Source organism: Agelaius tricolor, unplaced genomic scaffold, assembly GCF_023055355.1.
Source record: "Agelaius tricolor isolate 1412-34295 unplaced genomic scaffold, bAgeTri1.0.p SCAF_14, whole genome shotgun sequence".
Classification (NCBI taxonomy): Eukaryota; Metazoa; Chordata; class Aves; order Passeriformes; family Icteridae; genus Agelaius; species Agelaius tricolor.
Window position 1 is genome coordinate 16,590,658 of NW_027269274.1, and position 24,707 is coordinate 16,615,364.

Consider the following 24,707-nt stretch of genomic DNA (forward strand, 5'->3'; position numbering starts at 1 on the left):
TTATATTTATTTATCATTAGCAATATGTGCTTTTTAAACTCATTATTTTGAAAAAAAACAGGCAGAGTCCCTGCAGAGGGAAAAAAACTAGAAGAGGACAAAGAATTTGTTTGGGGTAGGAGAAAAGGAGCAGCTTGTGAAGGAGGTGCCATGAACAAAATAATGGGCTCAAAAATTATCTGAAAGGCAGCATTCTGAAAAAGCAGAAGAGGGCAAAATTCCTGAATCAGAATCTGAGACAAGGAGGCTGCCTAAGCAAGCAACAGTCATGTACGGCTGGGAAAAATGATATCTTAAAAGATTTTTAAGGCCAGGAAAGACCACTGCAACTATCTAGTCTGACCTACATCATACATTCAGATTTTCATCTGTCTTTTTGTTTCAGAACTAAACTGTACCTTAAAAAAAAAAAAAAAAAAAAAAAACCAAATTTTATTTTAGAATTTCTAATAAATCAAAATCCCCTACTTCAACATGAGTGGTCCAGATTGAAACCAAACAGTTCTGAGTAAATGGCAGAATGATGACTTGATGCCAGTAATGAGTGATGACAAGAGAGTTCGGATGGGGAGTGAGGCATTAGGAGCTCCATCTTAGCCATGTTAGTTTGAACCAAACATATGACAGAGATGGTGAGATCTTTGTACTGGACAGGAGAAAGATCTGAAAAAGGAAGGTAGATAAGTATTTATTGTCTGTCTAGGAACAATACTTGACTTTGTATCTGTGGGTGATATTAGGCAGGAGTGTGGTATTCAGTGCCAGGAGATCAAAGACAGAATCCCTAAGAAGCCACCAAAGACACAGGTGATGTTCAGTGGGGATGGTGAGGCAGGAATCCCAGCTCCTGTGCCTGGCTGGTGGCACAGAGCAGTTACAGGTGCTGCTGGCAGGCCTGGACCCTCAGCAGTCGATGTAGTTGGGATGCCATCTGCCCTGGATTTTGTCAGCAGTCCCCCAGCCCCTCCTGGCCGTGTCAGAAGTTCTGGTTGGTAATTCCCAGTGACAGTGGTGACAGCAGTCGCCCGGGGCAGAATGGTTCAGATGCAGCCTCCCCACTAATGAAACTTGGCCACTGAACAGTCACAGACAGAGACCTGGGCTAAGTCACAGCACTGGGAGCTCCCTGCTTCGCTTCTTCCCTGAAGCATTTTGGCTAAAACACTGGTTTTATTGGGCAGCAGCCACTCTTCAAAATCATCTCACCTTCTTCCTGCACTCCTAAATACTAAAAAGGCTGTGAATGAGGGAACACTGAGAAAGCAAAAATGGATTTTTCACTGGGGTACCCAGTGTTCTTCGTCACATTCAGATTCTGCATCTCAGTGTTTAAAAAAACCCCAAAATAACAAGCACATCAATAGTTTTATAGGCCAAGGAAATCAGGTTTTCTCTCCTTTTCATTTGATGATGGGATATGGCAGGAGAGATGAGCAAGGCTGGCACTGCTGTTGCATCTTGTCCCTGTGTTTTAGCTCGTTGACACCAATTGTAGTAGTGCAAATTAGAGCACTCTGGCATGTGTACAGGGAAAATCCATCTGGAGCCACATTACTTATATAGAGAGGTAGGCCCTGGTTTGAACCTGCTCTCTGTCAAGATTCTTCTTCATAAGCCCTTCTCAGGTTCTCAGGCTGAGAGTCTCTCTTTAAAAAAAAAAAAACTTTTATATTTTGATGGGATTTGTTCTGTCTTATGAAGCTGTCACTTTGTGATCTTTTTTACTTTAGGGAATTTTAGGCCTTGGGGAGCCCGTGCTCATGCTAACTCATGAACTAGGGAGACAAAAAAAAAAAAAAAGAGAAACCTTTCAAAGTCATTTTAGAAAGAAATGCACCAAGAATGGTTGCAGGCATTTTAATTAAGGAGAAATCCTCTTCAGATGTCAAACTCCATGTTTATTTCACCAGGCTTCCATTTTGCAAACTGAAGATGGAAAAAGCTATTTTTATCTCAGTTTTCTTTGACAGGCTCAATTAATTACTTTTTTTCTTTCTTTGCTAATCTGAAGAAATTGCAGTTGCTTATTTGTTTTTAAATAAACATACAGCTATTGTATGTCTCTTCTCAGAATAAATCAAGTCATGTTTGGAAGGAAGGTGCATTTTAATAATGTTCAAGGTTGACGGAATTCTCAAGATCTTGAAAAAGGTTCATGTTCATGTCAAGAAGCAGCTTTTATTTCTATGAAAAACCAAGTCCATGAAGTTAATATTCATTCTCTGTTAAATGCAGCAAGCATTGCTCTCTCTATACTTCCTGATTCACAGAGACTTGATCTCTTCAGGAGACTTTGTAATACAAGGAGGCCAAACTGTTGTCTTTAAGTATTTTGTCATCAAAGCTCTTGATCAACTATGTAGCTTAGTAAATTGAAGATTTGAAGTAATTTCTTTTGCAACAGATTGAAACAGATTGAGGTATAATTTCCTTCATGTCCTTTATTCAGTCCTCATTGAGCCTGCAGTGCAGCCACAGGCCGTCCTGTGTTTCCAGAGGGTTTTGCCTTGTTCCCTTGTCACCACTCCCCACAAAGCAGGACAGCTCACACCTGAGATCCAGCCACCATTCCTTTGGTGGGATTTCATTTTTACCTCCACACTAATTTGCATAAATCCTGACAGAGTCCTAATGCTCTTCAGATTTGTTAGAAATGAGCCCAGGGATGTAGGGGAGGTGGGCAGACTAGCCCTGCAATCACCTAACTCTCACTTCCTTAACAAAGCATCTCTAAACTTAACACTCTGTAGCCTTTCTGTGCTTTCAATCCTGCCATTCACTGAGTCCCTGGAATCTATCTCTGTGCTGCTGAAGAGCACACTGGAGAGCCGGTGCTGGCCCCACAAACTCCCTGCGCTGTTACCCGAGTTACATCTGTTTCAATCCTTCAGCGGTGCCAGCTGCACCCAGTAGCTGGAGCCTGGACAGCGGAAGCCGAGAGGCGCTGCCATTCCTGTCAGCCCACGCTGGGAGCGTCCTGGCCCCACCAGTGCCTCCCCGAAGCCTGCCCCATGGTAAGGACGTGCCCAGCAGGCCTGCTGCAAGTGCCTGCAGGTCACACACACACACAAAGCCAGAGCACCTGAAAGTTGACTATGGCCTTTTCCCCCCACCCCTCTAAAAACAACCAGAAACAAAACCTCCATAGTCTTTACTGGTCTGCTAGGTTTTCAGGTTTGTTTTTTTTTTTTCCAAATCTTCAAGTTCTTGCAGTCCTTAAGCAATGTGGACTTGTGTGTACTTTGAGACTAGAATTAAGTGTGAGAGTGCCAAAGCTTGGTGCGGCTTCTTACCAATGACCAACTTTAGCAATAATTTAGGCTTACAGAATGAAACTTTAAATGTTCATTGTTTAAGAGCCTGTTGCCTTGCCATGACATTCTCGATAATGGAGCAGTGAAACATCTCTCTCTGCACTTAATTTCTCCTTAGCAGCCTGTGTGTGACAGATGCACTCCGCATTATCCATCAGACAGGCAGCCCTAGGCTGGCCTTAGCAGCATTTGGAGCTGTTACCTGGCATTACAGAGCTAAACCCAGCTCTGTGGCTGCAATGAAACAGCACAGGTCTGCATTTCTGACCCTTGTCTCGTTCCAGGTCACTACTCACTGCACTTCGATGCCTTCCACCATCAGCTCAGTGATGCTCCTCCGGCACTGCCCGCACGAACGTTGCGCAAGGTAATGGCAGGAGAGCGAAGAGGGGGATGCAGGAGCACAATGGGCCCCTGAAAGGGATCCCCCCTTCTCTGCTCCCACCAAACAGCTTATGAACACAGAAACACTATTTATAACATGCTAGTAACTTGCACATAAGAAAACCCACTGAAAGTTCTTAACCTATTCCACAGCTGAATGCTACAAAATAACTCACGGGTTGTAGGTCCTTCCCTTTTCCTTTTTTGTACCATACGCTGTGATTTCAGCCCCCTGATCATCACCTCAGCTGCTGTTTCTCTAACAGCTCTGGTGTTGTTGAGTGCACTTGTCTGCCCACAAGTGGTACTTCCATACATGTAAACCAATAATCCTTGACATTCTGAACATAAATGGAACTGCGCCGTTGTTAACAACGCTGTCAAAAGCTGAAATGGGGATCAACAACAAGGTGCAGCATTGCCTCGTTTGTCAATTTTAACCTGGTTTTCTTTCTCTCCAAACAGTCCCCTCTTCATCCTATCCCTGCATCGCCCACCAGTCCGCAGTCTGGTCTAGACGGGAGTAACTCCACTTTATCCGGCAGTGCCAGCAGTGGTGTCTCTTCCTTGAGCGAGAGCAATTTTGGACATTCTTCTGAACCGCCTCCTCGCACAGACACCATGGATTCTGTGCCCAGCCAGGCCTGGAACACTGACGAAGATCTAGAGACACCCTACCTCCCTGTCAGGTACAGTCTCTCTGAGCCTGATGTCCTGGAGACGCTCAAATCCCAGCCATGCCGAAGCCACTCTGCTCCATCTGGAGTCATTCCTCAGGACACCATGGACCCTCCTGCTTTACCCCCCAAACCTTACCACTCCCGGCTGCCAAACATGGAGAACGAGGAGGGGATGATGATCGAAGATGATGACAAACACCGCCCTTTGCATCGTAAAGTGTCCCAACCAGTGAGTGCTGGAAAGGAAGAGCAGGCCAGGGTGGCATGGGAGCACGGCATCAGCGAGCAGTAGGGACAGCTCCTGGCACGCAGCTGGCATTGGCATTCCAGGTCTGGATACGACAGAGACAGAGCAGGACTCGGAGAACAGCAAACCGATTTTCTACTGCCGCGAGGTTACGTCTGAAGCCCACAAAAGCAATTGGGCCAGCATGGCAGGTTGCTGCTTTCCTTTTTAATTTCTTTTTACACCTTTCCGTTATGTTTTTTAACTTTCTGTGCAGTGGACAGTTTATTCCTTCTGCAGTTTCTTAACCACATCACACGGCATATGAGCCATAGAGACTTGCAGAAGCTGAAAAATACAATTTTAAGCGGAGGGGAAAACAGGGGGAATGTGGCAAGTTGATTTTGAACCTGCTTTCCTCCCAGTTCTGAGACGCACATGAGTAGAAGCAGTTGCACTAGGGACATATTTCTTTGCTGTACAGAATTGAAAGCTCATTGCTGAAATCAGGGATTCTATGAACTGTCAGGCTGGAAGGTGCATGAGCTGCAGGCAGTGGAAAGATGGCAATTCTAAGAAGAAATTGGCTCTTTTGAGAGCAGGATTGTACATATCTGTGCAGTGATCTCCCTGCATTCGTTCATAGGTGCTGAGGCAATCTAAAGCAGTGCTGATGCACTGATCTCCAAGATATCATTTCCAACAAACTCTGCCTCCTTTGTTTTTTATGTACTGTTTCATTTCTTAAATTTTGCTTTCACTGGCTAAGCCAACCTGCTTTCTCATGGGAATCGTGTTATTCATCTGTGCTACAGAATGAGAGGAGGTTGGTGGCTACTGGAGCTACAACCTCATTGTAGGCCTTTCCCATGCCCAGCTTTGGGCAGGCTGTTGACACCAGCATTTCTATTCCAGATTAAAACAAAACCAACCAAATTGAGTTTCTCATGCCACAAGCTGGTTGCTGACCCAGCCAGTAAAGAAAAGGTGGCTTAAATGCATCATATCCAACAATCCTTGCCTCAGGGCTGATCATAATTCTCACCAACTTCCATCACCCAGGAGCTGAGATTCATTCCTGTTAACTCAATATCCTCAGTCCCTCCCAACAACTCACTGCAGCTGGTGTGCAGAATCTCCCATCTCTCAGAGCAGACAGAAAACACCAAGACTTGAGCAATGCCTGGTATCAAGTGTACACCCCAGAGTCAGGGACCTTAAAGGCAACCTGTAAAGAACAAGTGTTTGTTTCCTCTTTTGCTTCTTTAGAATGTGTAGTAAGAGCTGCTGCTCCTCTCTTCTGGAAGGTTGATTTCTTTTTCCTTTTCTCCTCAGGCAGCAATACACCCTTTCCCCATCCTGTATTTTTTATTAATAAGCTCTAGAAAGGACTGAAGAACATTGTAGGGCAACCAAGCCACATCACACAAACCAGAACTGTGCAGAGCTGAAGACAGTTCAGGTCTATGAACCCAAAACATGCCTTTTAATCAGCACTTGTACAGTTCAGGAAAAAAATATCAGTGGGTAATATTGTTCTTTACAAAGAAAAGATCGTGGTTCTAAGAAACCTTTTATTCCTGTTTTCATACTTAACAAGAAATTTTCAGTCAAAATAGTATCAAATATTTAATGTTTTTATATGAACAAGCCACCTTCCTTTCCCTTGCTATACCCACACACATTCTAGCCTGCCTTATAACCCTTTCACCTGCAGACTGCAAAGCACACTCCGTAGGCTGGAAACAGCCCTCCCTCTTTCCTACCACTGAAAAATCTGAAGCACATTCAAGACCTCCACCATATAAATTAGTGCCAGAAACAGGAACAGCACCCAACTTACATCTTGAATTCTTGCCTAACTGCTCAGTTTCTCCTGCTAAAAACAGCATAAAGAAGCAAAAAAGGATTATTATAACTCTTTTACAGGTCACCTTTAGCACTACCTCTAAATACAGTGACTGGGCAGAGTACATGGTTTCTGAACTGGCTAAAGAAGGTCTGGCTGTATAAAGTCTGGACTCAGCAGTTGTATGAAGGGGACTTTAAGAGGATTTGTTTGTTTTCTTTCTCAAGCTCTAGCCCATGCAAAACTACTAAGTTATGGATTTGTTTCTTAAATGGCCTATTTGGCTGGAACAAAATCTCTCTTGCTTCCTCTATTTTGTTACTAACACAGGCTGCTTGTAATCATTATATCCTTCACAATTTAAACAATGATAATAAAATCTGGCCTATAGTGGATGTTTCATCTTTAGCAGGAAGGAGAGTTTTCCAATGTTAGGACAGTCCTCAATGTTAACAAACCAGGCTGGATCTCTGGTATAGAACAAATGTAGGAAAACAACTGATGTTTTCAGTAAAGGTAAGTCAAGGTAATTCCTTAGAAAAGGGTGAAATGTTTTCACATATGCTATCCTCCAATCCCACTGAGACTCTTCCAGTGAATTTCTTCAAAGAACTAAGTTTTAATTTCATCTCCCTTGCCCCAGTTTCTTTTTTTTCCTGGCAGCAAGACTAAAAGTAGTAAATGTAGTGACTTACCGAGCTTCCTTAATGTGAAAAACCAGCAGGTCTTGCAAATAAAACTTTGCAGAACCAAGAATGCAATTACCATGGGACTGAGTCCCAGGCAGCTGGAAAACCTGCCCACCAGATCCCTAAGCAGTCTCTGAAAATGCATCATCCTGCTCTGATTAGAGACCTGGTACAACAGCAGCGAGTCCATTTGGGGAGTCTGGCTTTCCTATGTATTTGCAAGAGTTTGAAGATCAATCAGATGATGTGTACAAATACCTAATTTATGGCAGGTCCACAAAAAGAAGGGTGGAATAAATTGCTGAATTTACCAAATTTAAGCCTCTCTGGAGTTAAATTTCTGTTATTGTTCTGATATCTACCAAGTATTCTGTCTCCCTTTTCAGTGTTTGCCTTAAAGGGAGCAGAAGATAGAAAGACTATTATTGAGATTGTGTGAATCTTGGAACTAATATTGCCTGGAACTACTATTTCTCTGTAGGGTGAGGTGTCTTTTAGCATAGTACAACTCCAACGTCAAGCTCAGTCCTGGAGTAGGTGGAAGCAACAGCAGTTGTTGCACTTGCCCAACAGGATTTGAAGATTCCTTGTATAAAACACAGCAAGAGGATGTTTTGAACAGGACCTTGACATTCTATACCTAACTCTAATTCAACCTCAGTGTACTTGCCTTCATTGGGTTTTCTTTGCATAAGAAAATAGCATGTGCATTCCTGAGAAAATTGGTGGAATTCTGCTATAAATCTCTCCATCATCAGTGTACCTGCTGGCCCCATCTGAAACAAAATTGAGACGGAGCTACAGTGGTAGAAGAAAAGCAATTAAAACAATTTCTCTGAATCCTACTTTTTTTTCCAATAGTTGGGTTGGTTTTATTGCTGTATGCAAGAATCAGATCCTTTTTCGTATTTTCCTCTGTTTGGTTTTTAGCTTACTTACCCTTTTTTAGGTAAGGGATATTGCATATCCCTTCTGTATCAGCCAAAACTGGGGAGGCTGGAGAGAGCAAGAGCCTTTGGGAAACAAATTATGTGATATTTAAAATTTCCTCTGGTCATGCTTCTTTGTAAATACCCCCATTTGAATGCTGTGTATTTGTACAGGAAATTGAGCAAAAAATGTATAGATTGTGATGTCTGACTGGTATTCTGCCCTGTAAATGTGTTTTTAACCTCTGGCATTCTGTGCTTATTTAAAAAAAAAAAAAAGGCAAAAACCTCTAACCACTTCTCTTTTGTGTATTCATGTTTAAAATAAAATGAAAACAGCTATCTTATCTATAATGGAAATCAAATTCAAAAGGAAAAAATTAATTTGTACAAGTGTCCTAAAGGTACTTCATTGTATATATTGTGATAGCATGTTTCCAGAACCAACAAATAAGTGGTGTGAATTTTAGATGTAAATATCTGCCGTTTGTTTTGGGTTCCTTTCCCTTCCCCATTCACTCGACTGCTGTGATGTGGAATTAAAGATTAATACCTGATATTAAAACAGTACAGCTGTATGGTGGTTGTCATCTTATTGCAAAAGTTCCATAGCTTCTCAGAGATTTCTCACGTGCAGCTCCTTGCAGCACTGACTCCTTCTCAGCACAACCAACAAACTCCATCTCTCTCCTCACCCAGCTAACCCACTCTTTTGTAGCACTCATCTTCTTATTGGACACAGCTGTGGCCTGTTTAGGGCAGGCCTGTTCCTAATCTTTGGTGATTAGTACAGCTGCAGCTCCTCAGGGGTGAGATTGCCTTCTGCACTATATTTTCTTACATTCTATCCCCCCACATATGGTCATTGCTGTCCTCGAGGCAGGGCTACCCTCAGGCTGCTCCAAGCCTTCACAAGAGACAAGGAAGAGCCCTCACTTCCCACCTTTGTGTGAATGGGCAAAATGGGGGCCAACCTAAAGGACTTTGTGTGTAGTGAGGGAACAGCTTCCATGGTTAAGTGTTATTTAATATCAACTCCTTGAAGCAAGCAGCAAGTACAGCCCCCTCCTGGTCTAGGCAGGCAGATGGACATGGCACTTGAAACAGCCCCGGGCACAGTTTTGGGGCCATACTTTCAGAGACAAAGCTCTCCCCTAGGACAGCTGTGGAGTGGCTGGGTGCCACTTCCTTATCAGCTGGGGTTAAACCACCAGGTCTCACTGCCTAAAAGATTGCTACACTTTTATTGCAATAGTATTTAAATACTGATCATTTTAACCAACTAGATGTGAAAGAATAGTAGTTAAGACATGTATGAACACAGGATTTGGGAATTGAGAGCTATGGTGACTTCTACAGGCTCCTAATCTCAAATTTTCTTCCATTACCACTAATAAGCCAGGTCATTGTACAGGAGGCAAAACTCATTTAATGTCTCAACATAGCAACAAAAAAAACTTCTGAAACCTGTCTCAAAAGACATTTAGCAGCAAGTCTGACTCTTCAGGATGTACATGGACTGCCAAGGCACCCTTTGCACACACCACATACAAATACTGAGAAGAGAAACTCTAACAGGCGACTGAAGCCTGTATCAGTCCCAGAATAGAATCATAAAATCATTCCAGTTGGAAAAGACCTCCAAGATCACCAAGTCCAGCTTTCAACCCAATACCACTCTGCCCTCTAAACCATATTGTGAAGTGCCACATCCACTTGGTTTTTGAACACTTCCAGGGATGGTGACTCCACCATCTCCCTGGGCAACCTGTTCCAGGGCCTAACCATCCTTTCAGTGAAGAAATTTTTCCTAATATCCAACCTGAATCTTCCCTGACACAACTTGAGGCCATTTCCTCTTTTCTTGTCAATTGTTCCCTGGGAGAAAAGGCTGACCCACACCTGGCTACAACATTTCAGGCAGCTGTGGAGAGTGCTAGGACCTCCAGCCTGAACACCCTGGTACCCTCAGCCACTCCTCCTGGGACTTATGTTCCCAACCCTTCACCCTGTCTTCAATCAGACCCTTTGAGACTGTTTCTAAGCCAGCTTATTAAACCTTAATTTGTCTGAATAAAAAATACTTACTTAACTAACCAAGGACAGGTAATAAACACTGTGTTTTGGCACAACAAAAGATGTGTGAAGCCCTCAGCTTTAAACAAGAGTTTTAAAAATACTCTAGTTTCTGCTAAACCAACAGAACAATTTTTTTCAGTGCAAGTCCAATACTTTATTTAAGCTGCCACTAGTCAGATTGAAATCTAAATCCCATGTCCAAATACCTCTTCTTATCTAAATAAGAAAATTTCAGCCCAGTTTCAAAATATGACTTGTCCAACTCAGTATGAATTTCACTACAAAGCTGATAAGAGGAGAAATTAAACCTCTAGAAATGACTCTAACCTGGCAGATGAAAGATGCAGCCTTCTACACCCTATGCATAAATGTGCCTCCATTTCTGGAGGATTCTTAACAAGCCGTGGACACAAACACAGACAGTTCACAAGGCAGAGCTCCGAGCTCAGGTGTCTTAAGAGAAGGTTCACACACCACTTCTCTCTTTTGATGGCCTTTTCTGTCAATCCCACATAAATTAAACCCAAATTTGGAATAATAGATCTATTACACTTCATCTTATTTTCAGCATTCATTCACAGCAGTACTGCGTTAACTTTTCCCAAACTGTTTCCTGTCCCCCTGACAGAAATCACTTTGTCCTTGCAGCCCAACACCCGAGGCTGAGCCCCTGCACCCCTCCCCATGGCTGTAAGAGATTTGTGTTCTCAGAAGGCAGAGCCAGCACAGCCCCAGCCCCCACAGCTGCCAGGAACAGCCTCTGCTTGCCTGCACCTCCCTTTGCCTGACTCCAATCCCCACAGACGCACGGAGCCAAATGAACTCTCCTGCCCACTCAATTGGCTGACTAGCCCAGAGCAGAGAAGGGTCCAGGCAGACCTCAGAGCACCTTCCAGCACCTAAAGGCATTCCAAGAGAGCAGGAGAGGGACTTTGGACCAGGCCCCAGAGTGATAAGGACACAAGGGAATGGCTTCACACTGACCAAGACCAGGATTAGACTGGATACTAGGAAGAAACAACAGTGAGGAGCAGCACAAGCTCTGCATCACCCAGGTCTCAGCCAGGACAATCCCTAATGCTTCAGAGAGACAGGGCCTGGAGGGTGGTGGAACAAATAGAGCCCCAAAAACCTCACCATGGATCAAGAAGAAGCACAAAGTAAAATGCAAGGAATCTATTCTAGATGCTGAAACAAACTATAAATAAAAAGAAGGAAAAAACCAAAAACACAAAAGGAGTCCTTGGTTTTCCTCAGACTCATTTGAAAATCCCATATTGAAACACAGAGGCTCGTTTCCCAATCCAAAACCAAATAAAATCACTTATCTTCTGTTCTACGAAAATGTATAAAGTTCTTAGTGTGAAGATATTTCATAACTGCACTATTTTGGTAAGTAAACTCTGTCCTTATTATGACCTTCCTAATTCCAAATTTAAGCCCTATTCCCACCTAATTACAAAGCCACTTCATCTCACAGTTCTTTTGGCCACTATCCTGATAAGAAACAACCATTTCTCTTCACAGCTAAGTGACTTTAGTGGGCAATGAGTATTATTTTTAAAAAGCCAATAATTTTCCTAAAGCATACTGATATTGAGCAATTCTGGAAATCCTTATGGACTGACTTAATAATATTTATATTGATCTTAATAACCACATTTGGAGAGATAAAAAATCTAGAAATGTGCAAAACCATGTCTCCTAATGAACACATGATGTACTCTCACAGGTAATTAGTGTCCTAATTACTGCTCACCTGCTGTGCCCTTTCCTGAGTCAGGTGCTCCTCCTCCCCACACTGCCTGTCTCACCTCGTCAAGCTTATCACTTGCACCTGATGACCTGCAAGAACATTCTGATTAGGCAGTGCCCCACCAGGCTGCCTCAAGAGCCTGGCTGTGCAAGAGAGTGCACAGAGCTCCATGGGAGCCCCCTTGCCGTAGTACAGGGCTGGATGACTTTGCCTCTCCCCTCTTTCACTGGAATGATATCCCAGGATATACAGAGTTATTCATAAAGCCGCACAAGGAGCTATCAGCAGGCATGTGCTCCTCTCCCAACTCCACGGGAATTTCAGTTATAAACTCACAGTGTTGGGGATTGTTGAAGGTAGTTAATGGCACAAACTGTGAGAACTTTTGGAACAGAACAAAAATATTCTGAGTTGGAAAAGACCCACGAGGTTCACCAAAGTCCAACTCCTAGCCCTGCCACAGGACAACCCCTAGAACCCCCCCTGCGTGCCTGAACAAAAGGTGATTAGGCCCAGCGACTAGAATATTAAGTTGGAATTAAACAAACAACATTTCTTTCTGCAAAAACACTCACCTAAGAAGCCAGAAACAAATGCACACAGGTTGCTATTTTAACCTCTCCGCTGTCCCTCCTCAAAGCATCCAGTCCTTGTACCTCACAGGGTGTGCCCAGAGCCGCCAGTCCCTGCCACTCCCAGCCCTCACGGGACACCTATCCCACGAACCGCCTGCCCACGGCCCTCGAGCGACCCCTCAGCCGCACCTTGCGCTGCCTCGCGCTGCTTCATACTGCTTCAAACCGCCGGGAGAGGGACGGAGGGGCGGACCGGCCCCGCCCGCCCTCAGGTGTGAGGATCTGCCCCTTTCCAAGATGGCGCCTGCGGCCGCCGTCAGGGAGCGCTCGCGAGCGCCCTTCCCTTACCAAAGATGGCAGCGAAGGGGGGCGGGGACCCGCGCCGCGCGCCGCCGCTCCGCCGCCTCTCCCCAATCAGCGGCCGCCAACTCTCCCGTGGAGGCGACGGCGCGGCCAATGGGAGCGGAGAGCGTGGCGGCCGGGAGGGGAGCGGGCCAATGGGGCGGCGGCGGCGGGGGCAGCCGGTGTGGGGTGGTGGTGCCGGTGCGGCGGGCGCTGCCGGGCGAGGCGGGATGCGGGCGGCCCACGGGCTTTGCGCGGCGCTGGCCCTGCTCCTGCTGCCGGCCGGTGGCCGAGCGCTGCGCGACGGGGACTGCGAGGGTGAGTGCGGCCGGGCCCGGCCCGCGGGTACGGCGGGGGGAGGCCGTTCCTCGCCGCCGTCTCCCGCAGTCTGGCCCGTCCGCCAGGATGTGGGGCCGGGACGCGGAGCAGCCTCAGGGCTGTGACAGCCCCGAGTGACAGCTCGGCCGCCGGGCCGGGCCGGGCCGGGCCGGCGGGAGCGCTGCCTCCAGCGGCAGGAAAAGTCTCCCAAGTCTGGCTAAGTGCGGACGGGCCTGGCCGGGCGCCGCTCGCAGGCCACCGGTGCCGGGGCGGTGCTCGAGGGTGTCCGGTGCCGGGGCGATGCGGCGGGCGGCCCGCGGGGCAGGCGGGGCGGGGCTTCCAGCCGTGCCCCGCGCCGGGGACGGGATCTCCCTTCCGAGAGTACTGCACTCTGCCGGGAAGTTGCCGGTCCACGGGGTCAGCGGTAGTGTAGAGTCCCCACAGGAAAGAGGAGCGACGACTCCGGGAGACCGGCACAGTCGCAGCTCGGCACTGAGCGGGCAGCGCTCCCCGCCCGCTGTCCCTGCCGGGTGACGGTGAGCAGGGCAGGGAGCGGGAGAACACGAGTGAGGTTACTCAGCCAGGACTCCCCCTTAGTCATCCCAGTATTACGGAGTGCTCGGAGTCCTCTCAGTGCGCACAGCCGGGAGCCGCGAGCAGCTGATCCAAATCAAGTCGGGCCCTTTGTGTACCACGGAAATACAAACGCCTCGGGGGTGGAACCTGTTGAGCTGCACAGCAAATTAAGCTGCTCCTGTGCAGTGAACTGAACAGATTCCCCCAGTGAAGCAAGAAGAACTTGAGGTGGGGCTCTTGTAGCTGGCTGGGAGTTTGGGATGCTAATACCCTCCTCTGCAGTAGGACAGAGTGAGGGGAAGGAACCCCGTAAATCAAAACTTCCAGCTGCTGTTGCAGCACTAGACTGGAAACATGTTTCTGTCCTACGGTGGCTGTCAGTGTCACTGCCTGCAGCAAGTTTTTTCTTCCCAAGGTTTTCACTTCCCAATAGCTTACAGTGGACATCAGTGTGTCTGTGACTGGGGATAGATGGGTGGGAGGTAAATAAGGGTGTGCTGTATGCATACAAAAAAATGTTTTCCAAAATGGCCCATCTTATAATTAGTTCTAGTTTTGATATAATGAGAGTACATTTCTGCTCAGTTCTGTGATGGCCATGCTCCATTTCCTGTCATGCCCAATTACTGTGCCATGCATTGTGTTCTGAGTTGAACACAAGTTGCTAATGACAATAATATTTTCCAGTCCCTTCCTGTTGGAGTAAACAAATCCCATAAAAGCCATAACTCATACCTGTTTCTTAGAGGCAGGATGGTTCCTGGCACTCATCTTGCATGGGAAGGTGTGAGAATCCCCAGGAGCTGAGCAGGAGTTGGGAGGACTGAGAGTGCTGCAGGTGATGCTGATATCCACAGATGAGTTGTGAGCAGCAGGATGACCAAAATCTGACACTCGGGGTGTCCCTGAGTCATCCCACAGGCTGTCTGCCCTCCTTCCCAGCCACACACGGGGCTGCTGCACTTTGGAGCACGTGTGGAGCAACTGCTGCCCAGGGAAGGAGCAATGACCGGTTTGTGCAGCCCTTCCCATAGGCAGGAACTTGGATCTGTCCTCTCAGCTGCAGCTGCACTTGTGGGAGGTGCCTTATGTCTAAGAGTCTTCCCTCTTTCCATCTGAAACTGCATCAGAAGCTTATGGAAATGAAAGAAGGAGAAAGGTGCCACGGGGACAGAGCATGGGATCACATTTCTTTTTCTCTTGGAAGTAATTTCAACTGAAGCAGCCTGGTAATCAGTGATACCCTGTTACTGAAGTCAGCACATGGGGAGTCTCAGAGGATTATGTACAGAGTTGGTTTTCAATCAGCACTGGGTTTCACACTCATGTTCTTACAAGTTGCTTCCCAAAGCAGCAAGACAACTTTAAATGTACATTTTTGCATGGGCGTTGTTTTGTGTCCATCATATGATCCTGTGCTCACTCAGGACAATGTAGAGAGAGCCCTAGACACTCCCATGGATCTCATTTCTCAGATTGTCACAAACCCACCAAAAGCATCAGGGCATGTTGTTGATTCACGTGTGCTCTGAATGACTTTCTGAACCATGGGTGAAGTTCAGAAAACTTCACTGTTTTCCAGCTATCCAAACTGTTATCCAAACCCCCCTGATTCCATTTCCCTACAAGTGTTCTCTAAGAGCTGCCATGAGATTACTGCTCTGGCTGATAACTCCATCCATCTTCCCTTCCAGTGTGTGTCACATTCCTGGGAAGGTTCTACCAGAGTCTAAAGGACAATGACGTTGAATTCACACCTTCCAGTATTGAAAAGGAGCTCTTGAAATCCTGCAAAGAAGCAAAGGGAAAAGAGAATCGCCTGGTAAGTAGGGGGAGTCAGTAATATTTCCCTTCTGCAAATGAGGGGAAACTGAGTTTGTATGATGTGGCTTCCCAAGGGCTGTTTTTGCTGGCTCTGTGGCCACAGTGGGTCCTGTATTTTTTATGAAAGGACTTGTGGAGTTCAATCTCTTTACCTTAAAAAAAAAGGAAAAAAACACCACCCTGTCCACAGTGATTGGACTGGCTGGCATCTCACTGTTACTGAAGCACTGGATATTACAAAGCTTTTGTTTGCTGTAGGGCTTCCCTGTCCCTTAAATGGTATTTGGGGTGCTATATAATCTGTTAAAATATTTATACTCTTCAACTGTTTAGCTGAAAACTAAACAAAGGAAAACCAAATTGCTCTAACTAAAACCAGAGGCAATTTGTGAATGAAGAGGCCCAATGAAAAGGCCTGAACTCTCCTCAGAGAACTACAGAGATACCATCTGACATGCAGAGGGGGAACATTTCAGAGAGGCTCTTTGAATGAAAATTATTTCTAATCCTGTTCAATTTTTATAAAGTTAAGAAACAAGACCAGCCTCAGCAGCTGTAAAATCATTGCAATGGAAAACACCTGCTCAATATTCTGGGCTTAGTTAGGCTCCTTTTGCCCAGCTCTAGCAGTCCCTTGGGGAGGTTCTCTAACTGTAAACATCAAGCTGCAAAAACAATTATGACAGGGACAGAAAACTCTGCTTTTAGAAGCTTTCTTTCCATGCATCCCCACTTCACTCTTTTCTTTCCTCTAGTGCTATTACATTGGGGCCACAAGTGATGCAGCCACCAAAATCATTAACGAGGTATCAAAGCCCATGAGTCACCACATCCCTGTGGAAAAGATCTGTGAGAAGCTAAAGAAGAAAGACAGTCAGATCTGTGAACTAAAATACGGTGAGTTGCCAGCACGAGAGGAAATGCTCATGATTTGCTGGGGTGTGGATGACTGCGGGTGAAGCAACATCCTAAAACCACTCAGTCCTGAGTTCTGTAGCCTAGTTAGGTTGCACAACCTGGGTTGCTCTCCATGAACAACATCCTAGAGAGTTCTATGGAGATGCTTAGGTAAGACTGCTAACCCTTCTTGGCTTCTGCAGGGACTCTGATCAGCCCTGGAATAACTAACTCCCAGGTGTAGCAGCACTGCTGTGCTCACATTGCTGTTTGGGAGGGTGTGTGGTACAGCCTGTGCTGGCAGCAGGCAGGGCTGTCACTGTGACAGGGCTCAGGCCCTTGGCTGAGCTCTGCAGTCCCAGCTGCTCTCCTGTTCCCAGCAGCAGGGTGATAAATGCTGCTTTCTCACCTCTTCTGGTGTCTCCTCAGAGCATTCCACTCTCTATTTCTCATCATCTTCCTTAAACTCTTACATTCCTAGGTGACTCCTCTTCCTGAAAAGACTAATACAAAAACAGGCTTAGAAATGCCTCCTTCTGCTTTCCCTTATAGCTGCCATTACACCCCCTCGAGACACCCCTTGGATTGGGTATCTTTATACTTTTCATTTCTGCTACATTTCTTTTATCTAGTGGAAAAGAAGTGCTGCTGCTCATATAATAAAGGGGCTTTCAGGGCTATTGTGGAACTCCTGCACCTAAACTGCAACCAAGCTTTCTGTCTTCTAATAATTTTTAGCATTTAAGAGCCTTATCTGCTGTCCAAACCTAATTTAGACGTTCCTTCCACCCCTGGCACCTCTCTCCCTCTTGGGTTTTGGCTTCCTCGCCCACCTGGCATGTCTGAGTGCAGCTCTGCTCTCCCCACAGACAAACAGATCGACCTGAGCACCGTCGACCTGCGCAAGCTGCGCGTCAAAGAGCTGCGGCGGATCCTGGATGACTGGGGCGAGGTGTGCAAGGGCTGTGTCGAGAAGTACGACTTCATCCGCAGGATCCACGAACTGATGCCCAAGTACGCGCCGAGGGCGGCCGGCGCCCGGACAGACCTCTGAGGGCCGAGACCGGGGCGATGGATCCTGGGGCTCTGAGGGGCGAGACCGGGCCTGTGAGGGGACTGTGAGGGGCGACCTCGAGGCTCTGAGGGGCGACGCCGGCCCCGCGCTTTGTACGGGACTTTCATTAAAGTTCGCCGGTGTGTACCGGGCGGAGCCGTGCCGTGTGACGTGATTGCGGGACACACCCCCTGCGCCCTCCGCACCCGCCGGGTTCCGACATTTCCCGTCCTCCCCGGGTTCCGACATTCCCCGTTCCGCCATCCCCCCTCCATCCGCGGAGCGGCCCCGCGCGCGCCCCCTCAGCCCGCCGAGGGGCGGAGCTTCGCCGCCCGCCCTGATTGGCCGCCCGGCCGTCGCGCGCGGGCGGCGGGAAGTGCCGTGTGACGTCATGGCCCCGTGACGCCGGCTTGCGGCGCGGCGCGCGCGGGGCGATGACGTAGGGCCCGCGCGGCGCGGCGGCCGGAGCCGCCTTCGCTCCCTTTTGTCCAAGATGGCGGCGGCCGCCGGAGGCGCCTCCTGAGCCGCGGGCCCGGCGCGATGAAGCGCGGCAGCGACCGCGACTCGAGCCCGCCGGGGGCCGCGGGCGGACGCGCGGCCGCCGCCGCCAAGCGGCCCCGCGACCGCGACCGCGAGAGCAGCAGCCGGCGCGGCCCGCACCGTAGCTCGGGCGCCTCCCGCAGCAGCCGGGACAAGTCCACGCCCGGCGGCGGCGGCGGAGGCGGCGGCGGCACCACCACCAGCAGCAGCGGCGGCGGAGGCGGCTCCAGCTCCCGCAGCCACCGCGGCGATGAACGCGCCGGCGGCGGCGGCGACTCGAACCACCGCCCGGCGGGGAGCGGCTCGGCCTCGGGCGCCCGCGGCGGCAGCCAGGCCGCCCCCTCGTCCTCCTCCTCGTCCCGGGCGCTCGGCGTGCCCAAGGCCAAGGCGCTGCCGGGCGCCGTGGTAGCCCCGTCGCTGCTGCTGGCCGGGCCGCCGCCGGGCGCCGCGCCCTCGCTGCTGCTGGCGCCGCTCGGGGGCTCGGCCGGGCTGGCCGGGGAGCCGCCCGGCTCCTGCGAGTACAAGACGCTGCTGGTGAGCGGGCTGAGCGCGGCCCTGCCCGACCAGCTGCTGGAGGACGGGCTATTCCGCCTCTTCCAGCGCTTCGCGGGCGGGGGCGCCGGGGACATCAGTGTCAAGCTCTCCCACACGCCCGAGCTCGGCCGCGTCGCCTACGTGAACTTCCGACACCCCGGGGACGCCCGCGACGCCCGCCGGCACGCCCGGGCCCGGCAGCTGCTCCTCTACGACCGGCCGCTCAAGGTGGAGCCCGTGTACCTGCGCGGGGGCCGGCGCAGCCGCACGCCGCCCCCCGCGCCCTCCCCGGAGCCGCTGGGGTACCTGCCGCCCCTGCACAGCGCCTACCAATACAAGCAGCGCTCGCTGTCGCCGGTCACCAGCCCCTTGCTGAGGGAGCCGCGGCCTCGTCACGCCGCCGCTGCCGCCTTCGCGCTGGAAGCGGCTGCCATCGGGCTCTCCCGGGAGCGGGAGCGGGCCCTGGATTACTACGGGCTGTACGATGAGCGCGGCCGCCCGTACAGTTACCCCATCGTGGCCGAGGAAGACCTGATGCCAGAGGATGACCAGAGAGCCACCCGCAACCTCTTCATCGGCAACCTGGACCACAACGTGTCGGAGGTAGAGCTGAGGCGCGCCTTCGAGAAGTACGGCATCATCGAGGAGGTGGTGATCAAGCGCCCCGCACGCGGCCAGGGCGGTGCCTACGCCTTCCTCAAGTTCCAGAACTTGGACATGGCCCACCGGGCCAAGGTGGCCATGTCGGGCCGCGTTGTGGGCAGGAACCCCATCAAAATCGGCTACGGAAAAGCCAACCCCACCACCCGGCTGTGGGTGGGGGGCCTTGGCCCTAGCACTTCCCTGGCCGCCTTGGCCAGGGAGTTCGACCGCTTTGGCAGCATCAGGACTATTGACTACGTGAAGGGCGACAGCTTCGCTTACATCCAGTACGAGAGCCTGGACGCTGCCCAGGCCGCCTGCGCGCAGATGAGGGGCTTTCCCTTGGGTGGACCGGAGCGGAGGCTCCGAGTGGATTTTGCCAAAGCAGAAGAGACGAGATACCCGCAGCAGTACCAGCCCGCGCCGCTGCCCGTGCACTACGAGCTGCTGGCTGACGGGTACAGCCGGCACCGGAGCCTGGAGCAAGACTTGAGGGTGCGGGATAGGACTCCTCCGCACCTCCTGTACTCGGACAGAGACAGGAGCTTTGTGGAGGCGGACTGGGCCAGCCCTGCCAAAAACGCCGAACGCAGGAACAACCTGGAGAGCTACAGCCGGTCCGTGCGCAGCCGGAGCGGGGAGCGCTGGGGCAGCGACGGCGACCGCAGCGTGCCCAAACCGTGGGAAGAGAGGCGGAGACGCCGGAGTCTTTCCAGTGACCGCGGGAGGACTACTCACTCGCCTTACGAGGACAGAAGCAGGACAAAGGCCAGTGGGCCAGCTCTAGACCGCAGCCCTGACAGGGCTCGCAAGGAGAATCACACTACAGAACCCGGAGCCGAGAAAGAGCAGAGCAACTCCCTCCAGAACAATCGTCACACGGCCGAGGAGAAACCGCATCGCGAGCCGGCCGATGCTCCCCAGCCCAAAAAAAGGGACAGCGAACGCAATCATCGAACTGGTGAATCGGAATCCAAAACTCACGAGGAGCCAAAATCCGAGACCAAAAAGCTAAAGAATTTATCAGAATATGCTCAGACACTGCAACTTGCTTGGAATGGGCTTCTTGTGCTAAAAAACAGCTGCTTCCCCACCTCTATGCACATCCTGGAGGGAGACCTGGGTGTCATCAACGGACTCCTCAAAGACCATTCATCCGGCGGGAAGTTGACGCAGCTCAAAATCGCTCAGAGACTTCGGCTGGACCAGCCCAAGCTGGATGAAGTCACCCGGCGCATCAAACAAGGCAGCCCCAACGGCTACGCCGTGCTCCTGGCCACCCAGTCCGCCCCGGCAGGGGCAGGGGCCGAGGGGACCTTCCCTGTGGTAGAGCCTGGCTTGCAGCGACGGCTTCTCAGGAATCTGGTCTCCTACTTGAAACAGAAGCAGGCTGCTGGGGTTATCAGCCTGCCCGTGGGAGGGGCAAAGGGCAGGGACAGCACAGGCATGCTTTACGCGTTCCCTCCTTGCGAGTTCTCTCAGCAGTACCTCCAGTCAGCACTAAGGACATTGGGGAAGTTAGAAGAAGAACATATGGTGATAGTTATAGTCAAAGACACTGCCTAGCCCACACTGTCTTTTCAAATTCCATGTTTTCTTTGTGTGTCACACAGCCCAGTTGTTTTTAAGGCTGATCATTTTGGTTGAGGCTCAAAACACCTTGACCAAAGTGGTAAGATTTTTAGTTTCTAATTAATTTTAATACCTATAATATCTATTAAAATTTTAAATAGAGCCCATTTTATTCGTTTTTAATATGTGACACTGTCCGCTGTTGTTCTGTATTTTTATTTTTTAACTGTATGAAAAGTTGTCAGTAAAGCCTTGTTCACTGATGGATTTCTAAACTTGTGCGGTATCCGAGTTCTTGTGGCCAGGAAGGAAGCAGGAGCAGCCAGGCCAGGCCAGGCCCCAGTTCAGTTCTCAGATCTCAACCTTGAGCACCTCCTTCTTCTTTATATGTGTCCTTCAAGGTGGGAGGGGAAGGGAGGTTCTTAGTGCTGTATCAGAGACTGAAAGGTTGGTTCTCTATTTTTTTTTTGTCCTGTTTGCTTTTTATTTCAAAAATTTGAGTCTGGATGCTTTGCTGTTGAGTCTCTATTTGAGAATAGAAGCTTCCCAGGAAGCCAGCAACCAAGGAAGCAAATCCTGATCAAGAATAAAAGTGTTTTTCATTCGCACCAAAAAATTAGTTGATACTTGGCAGAAAGTTTGCTACTGAGGAGTGGATGCTTTATTCAAGTTGGTGAGGTGTGAGACCACCTGGCACATGTCTCAGTCATAGAAGTTCTTGAATAAAACAAAGGTTTGACATTACTAATTTTTATAAAAGGCAAAACAAGCAGAAGAAAAAACAAGTGATTTAAGGGGGAACTCTCTAATATCTCCCATATTAGATGTGGACAAGCTAGGGGCACAAAGGTGTTTGATGAGCTGGAGGTGCCCATTTGCAGTCAATCATGTTGTACTACCTGGAATCCTTTATTGAAATACAAATGGCTATTTTTTTTTTCCCTAAAGTTTAAATTTGTTTGCAGGCTTACAAAACCAGACAGAAACATGTCTGGCTGGCTGAGAATGTGTTCTGTTACTACAGGTGACCTGTAACAGAGGAACCACTGGAGATCAAAATCTGAGCTCTAAAAGGGATGGATCCATCACCTTTGCTGTCTGTGCTGTGAGGTGGTTGGTTGGGAGGCCAGACCTTTTGAGTGCTTAGCAGCATAAGGATGTGGTAACAAGTCCAAGCTGGAGTTAAAATCCACACTGTTCTGTTAGGGGATATTTTTATTTTTTAAAATGATGCCTGTAGATTTTAGGAGACTTACAGAAAATTGTGTGGGATTAAAAATGCTACATTTTAAAGTTTCTTTAGATTTGCAGGTGGTTTTTTGTTGTTGTTCTCTTAGTAAGCAAGTGAACAAATTAGTGGGAGATTTGTCTAGCACCAATCTCTGTGACCCAGCAGCTCACTTGCTGAGGGTTGCCAAAAACCCTTCTAAAACTCCTCTCAGGTATGACTGGTGTCACAACCTACTAAGCAGGGAAAGTAACTCAGTCTAATGATGCTGTTATTTTTCACTTTTTAACCCTGCAGGGACATCATCAGCTGATGATGGATTATTAATATCAACAAGTGTGGGTTGGTTTGTTGGGCTGGGGGAGGGGTTGCATTTCACTTGATGCATCTTCCGTGAAGGCACGGATCAGAGGGGAGCTGAATGCTCCACTGGAACAGCAGGGAGCCGGGAATGTGCTGTGGGAGCAGAGGAGCAGCTCCAGTGCCCGAGCAGCCAGCCTGCCCCGGTTTCACACGGTTATAGGGACACCGACTCCGCCCTCCTGACCCAGTCCCCAGTGCTGCCCTAACGCGGACGGTGCCAAATGTCAGCAATTGTAACGGTTCGGTGTTATCTGAAACCAGGGGCTGTTAAATACCCCTGGGGGCCGGTCCTAGAGCGATTACAGCCTTTTGTGGGAGTGTCCTGCCCTGGAGGTGTCCGAGCAGCTGGAGGCACTGAGGTGGTGGCAGGACAAGTGCGCACCTGGCTGATGGTAGCAGGGAGGTGCAGCTCATGGTGCTGTGCCATGGCCTTGTGTGTGCTATGGTGTGTGAGTGTTAGGAAAGGGAAGGAAAAAAAACCCCAGTAATTATAAAAGCTGCAACTGTTTGCTGACAAAGCCAAGGAACAGCCCAAAATCCCCCATCTCCCACTTTCCTTGTGAAATAAGTAAATAAATAATATAGGGCTGTTTAAAAGACAAAGGTTGAGTGAGATTTGGATTTCTCTCCCCAGAGAGGTGGCTGATGGTTTTAAGCATGTGAGAGCAACAAATTCCCTCCTACCAAAATTAATAGTTGTAAAGGAGAAGTTGGGGAGTTAGGGAAAAAACACCTGGGAGAGAAGCAGCAGCATCCATCTGACCTGAGCCTTCCCTGCTCCCCAGCAGGCAAGGGAGCCACACCATGGCTTTAACAGCCTGTGCCATGGCCAAAGGCCCCATCCTGGACCTGTGTTCACCATCCCCTCCCTTCACAGATGCATCCAGGCTGATTCCAAGAGAAGCAGGCTGGAGAAGGGTTGGCAGTTACAGCAAGGTAACTCAGCACCTGGATCTTGCAGCATCAAAGACGGGCCCTGCACTGGGATGGGCAGCAGTGCTGGGGAGAAGGTGCAGGGGTGGGGGGCCTGGGCCCCTCAGTGATGCTGGAGGGTGCTGGGTAAGGCAGTGCTGGGGTTTGGTTTTGGGAGGATGGAGCCTTTCAGCCCAGTGCAGTGGGGCAGTAGGGTGATCATGGCAGGGTACTGGTGTCTGGCTCCTCGGGCTGATCTGAAGCTCAAAGGGAGAATAGGGTGTGAGGTGGTGGATGGGCTGGTCTGAGAGTGTTCCTGCTTGGCCTGAGGTACCCCATCTTTTATTCTAAGCACCCATTCAGCAAACATTCTGTCTTACAAGACCTCTTGAACAGCAGTTGCTGGCTGTCCTTCCTACTGAGACAGGGCTGAGAGCCCTGGAGGTGCTCTGAGCATTGCTGAGGAGCCTCAGTGATTACCCTCAGCTACACTTGGTGAGGTTTGTACCCTGCTCTGCCAGCCTTGGCCTGTGGGAGGTTTTTGAACCCCAGCCCTGCAGGGATGTGCTGCTCCCTCCCACAGTGCTGGCAGGGCATGCCTCAGGATGTGCTCCATGGAAGGGTGCTGCAGTGCTCCACGTGGGCCAGGCAGGTACTCGAGGGTCCTGTGCAAAGAGGAGCACGCTGACAGGAGGGCTCAGGCTGTGCTGGGCCTGTCTGCTCACATCAAGGGAGGAAACAGCACCTCCCTGCTCCCCTCTGCTGCAGAGGTAGGAGTATGTCTTAGCCAGCTGGCAGGACAATTAAATCTCCTTCCACCCTCTAAGCCAGGGTCTGTGACTGCTGCATAGAAGAAATACTGTATGGCACATCAGCCATGTGCTGTAAGTATTCCAGAAGATTATAGGATTCTTTCCAAGCAACATGCTTTTAAATAGATTAAATCATGATGCCAGGGTGGCAGGTGATTTTCCAAATGCTGAGAATTCTCCCCATCCCAAGCAGCTGCAGAATTATGGCCTGACAAAAACAAAATAAACCCTGTTAGTCCCCAGTTCTGAACTCCACTTTGCACCCAGGCTGGTGCAGTCACCTCTTCCCCAGAACTTCCCCAGAACTCAGGCAGTGGCATGGGGTGCAGGCTGCTTCCCCAGGTGTGTATTTAACTTCAGAGGGGCCAGGTCTGCCCAGGACAGGGGTGGGGGGGCTGCTTCAGCAGTTTTAGGGGGTGACCTGCAGGCCCACAGGGTAAGGCCCAAACCCACTCCTTTGGCTCTGTTCAGTGCAGTTGGGGCAGGTGTGGGAGGGGAGGGAGGCTCATATACTCACAGCATCTCTCTCACCTTCAAGTCAAATGCACACACAGGAGCTCCAGCCCAGGTGTTTTGGTTCTGTCTCACAAAACTGGCAAATGCCTCCAAAAC

The 24,707-nt window shown here is 49.6% G+C and overlaps 3 protein-coding genes across 12 annotated transcripts in view; all 3 read left to right on the plus strand.

Moving 5' to 3' along the window:
* DOCK3 (dedicator of cytokinesis 3) overlaps window positions 1–8,641 on the plus strand; it is a 185,912-nt gene extending 177,271 nt beyond the window's left edge. For 8 of the 10 annotated variants that reach the window (XM_071439935.1, XM_071439936.1, XM_071439939.1 and 5 more), the window contains 3 exons: window positions 2,892–3,014; window positions 3,599–3,681; window positions 4,164–8,641. In XM_071439935.1, coding sequence (XP_071296036.1) covers window positions 2,892–3,014; window positions 3,599–3,681; window positions 4,164–4,670 — 713 coding nt within the window. In that variant the 3' untranslated portion in view covers window positions 4,671–8,641. The remainder of the gene's footprint in view (window positions 1–2,891; window positions 3,015–3,598; window positions 3,682–4,163) is intronic. The other 2 variants (XM_071439942.1, XM_071439945.1) reach the window with 1 other exon arrangement.
* A 4,341-nt stretch (window positions 8,642–12,982) lies between these two features.
* MANF (mesencephalic astrocyte derived neurotrophic factor) lies at window positions 12,983–17,644 on the plus strand. Its single transcript, XM_071439947.1, has 4 exons — window positions 12,983–13,141; window positions 15,412–15,539; window positions 16,297–16,438; window positions 17,308–17,644. Exons 1-4 carry the CDS (start codon window positions 13,054–13,056, stop codon window positions 17,490–17,492), a joined length of 543 nt encoding a protein of 180 aa, XP_071296048.1. The 5' UTR covers window positions 12,983–13,053; the 3' UTR covers window positions 17,493–17,644.
* Window positions 17,645–17,924: 280 nt separating this feature from the next.
* Window positions 17,925–21,055, plus strand: RBM15B (RNA binding motif protein 15B). Its single transcript, XM_071439946.1, has one exon. The coding sequence runs from the start codon at window positions 18,033–18,035 to the stop codon at window positions 20,772–20,774; it is 2,742 nt and encodes a 913-aa protein (XP_071296047.1). The 5' UTR covers window positions 17,925–18,032; the 3' UTR covers window positions 20,775–21,055.
* The last annotated feature ends 3,652 nt before the right edge of the window (window positions 21,056–24,707 follow it).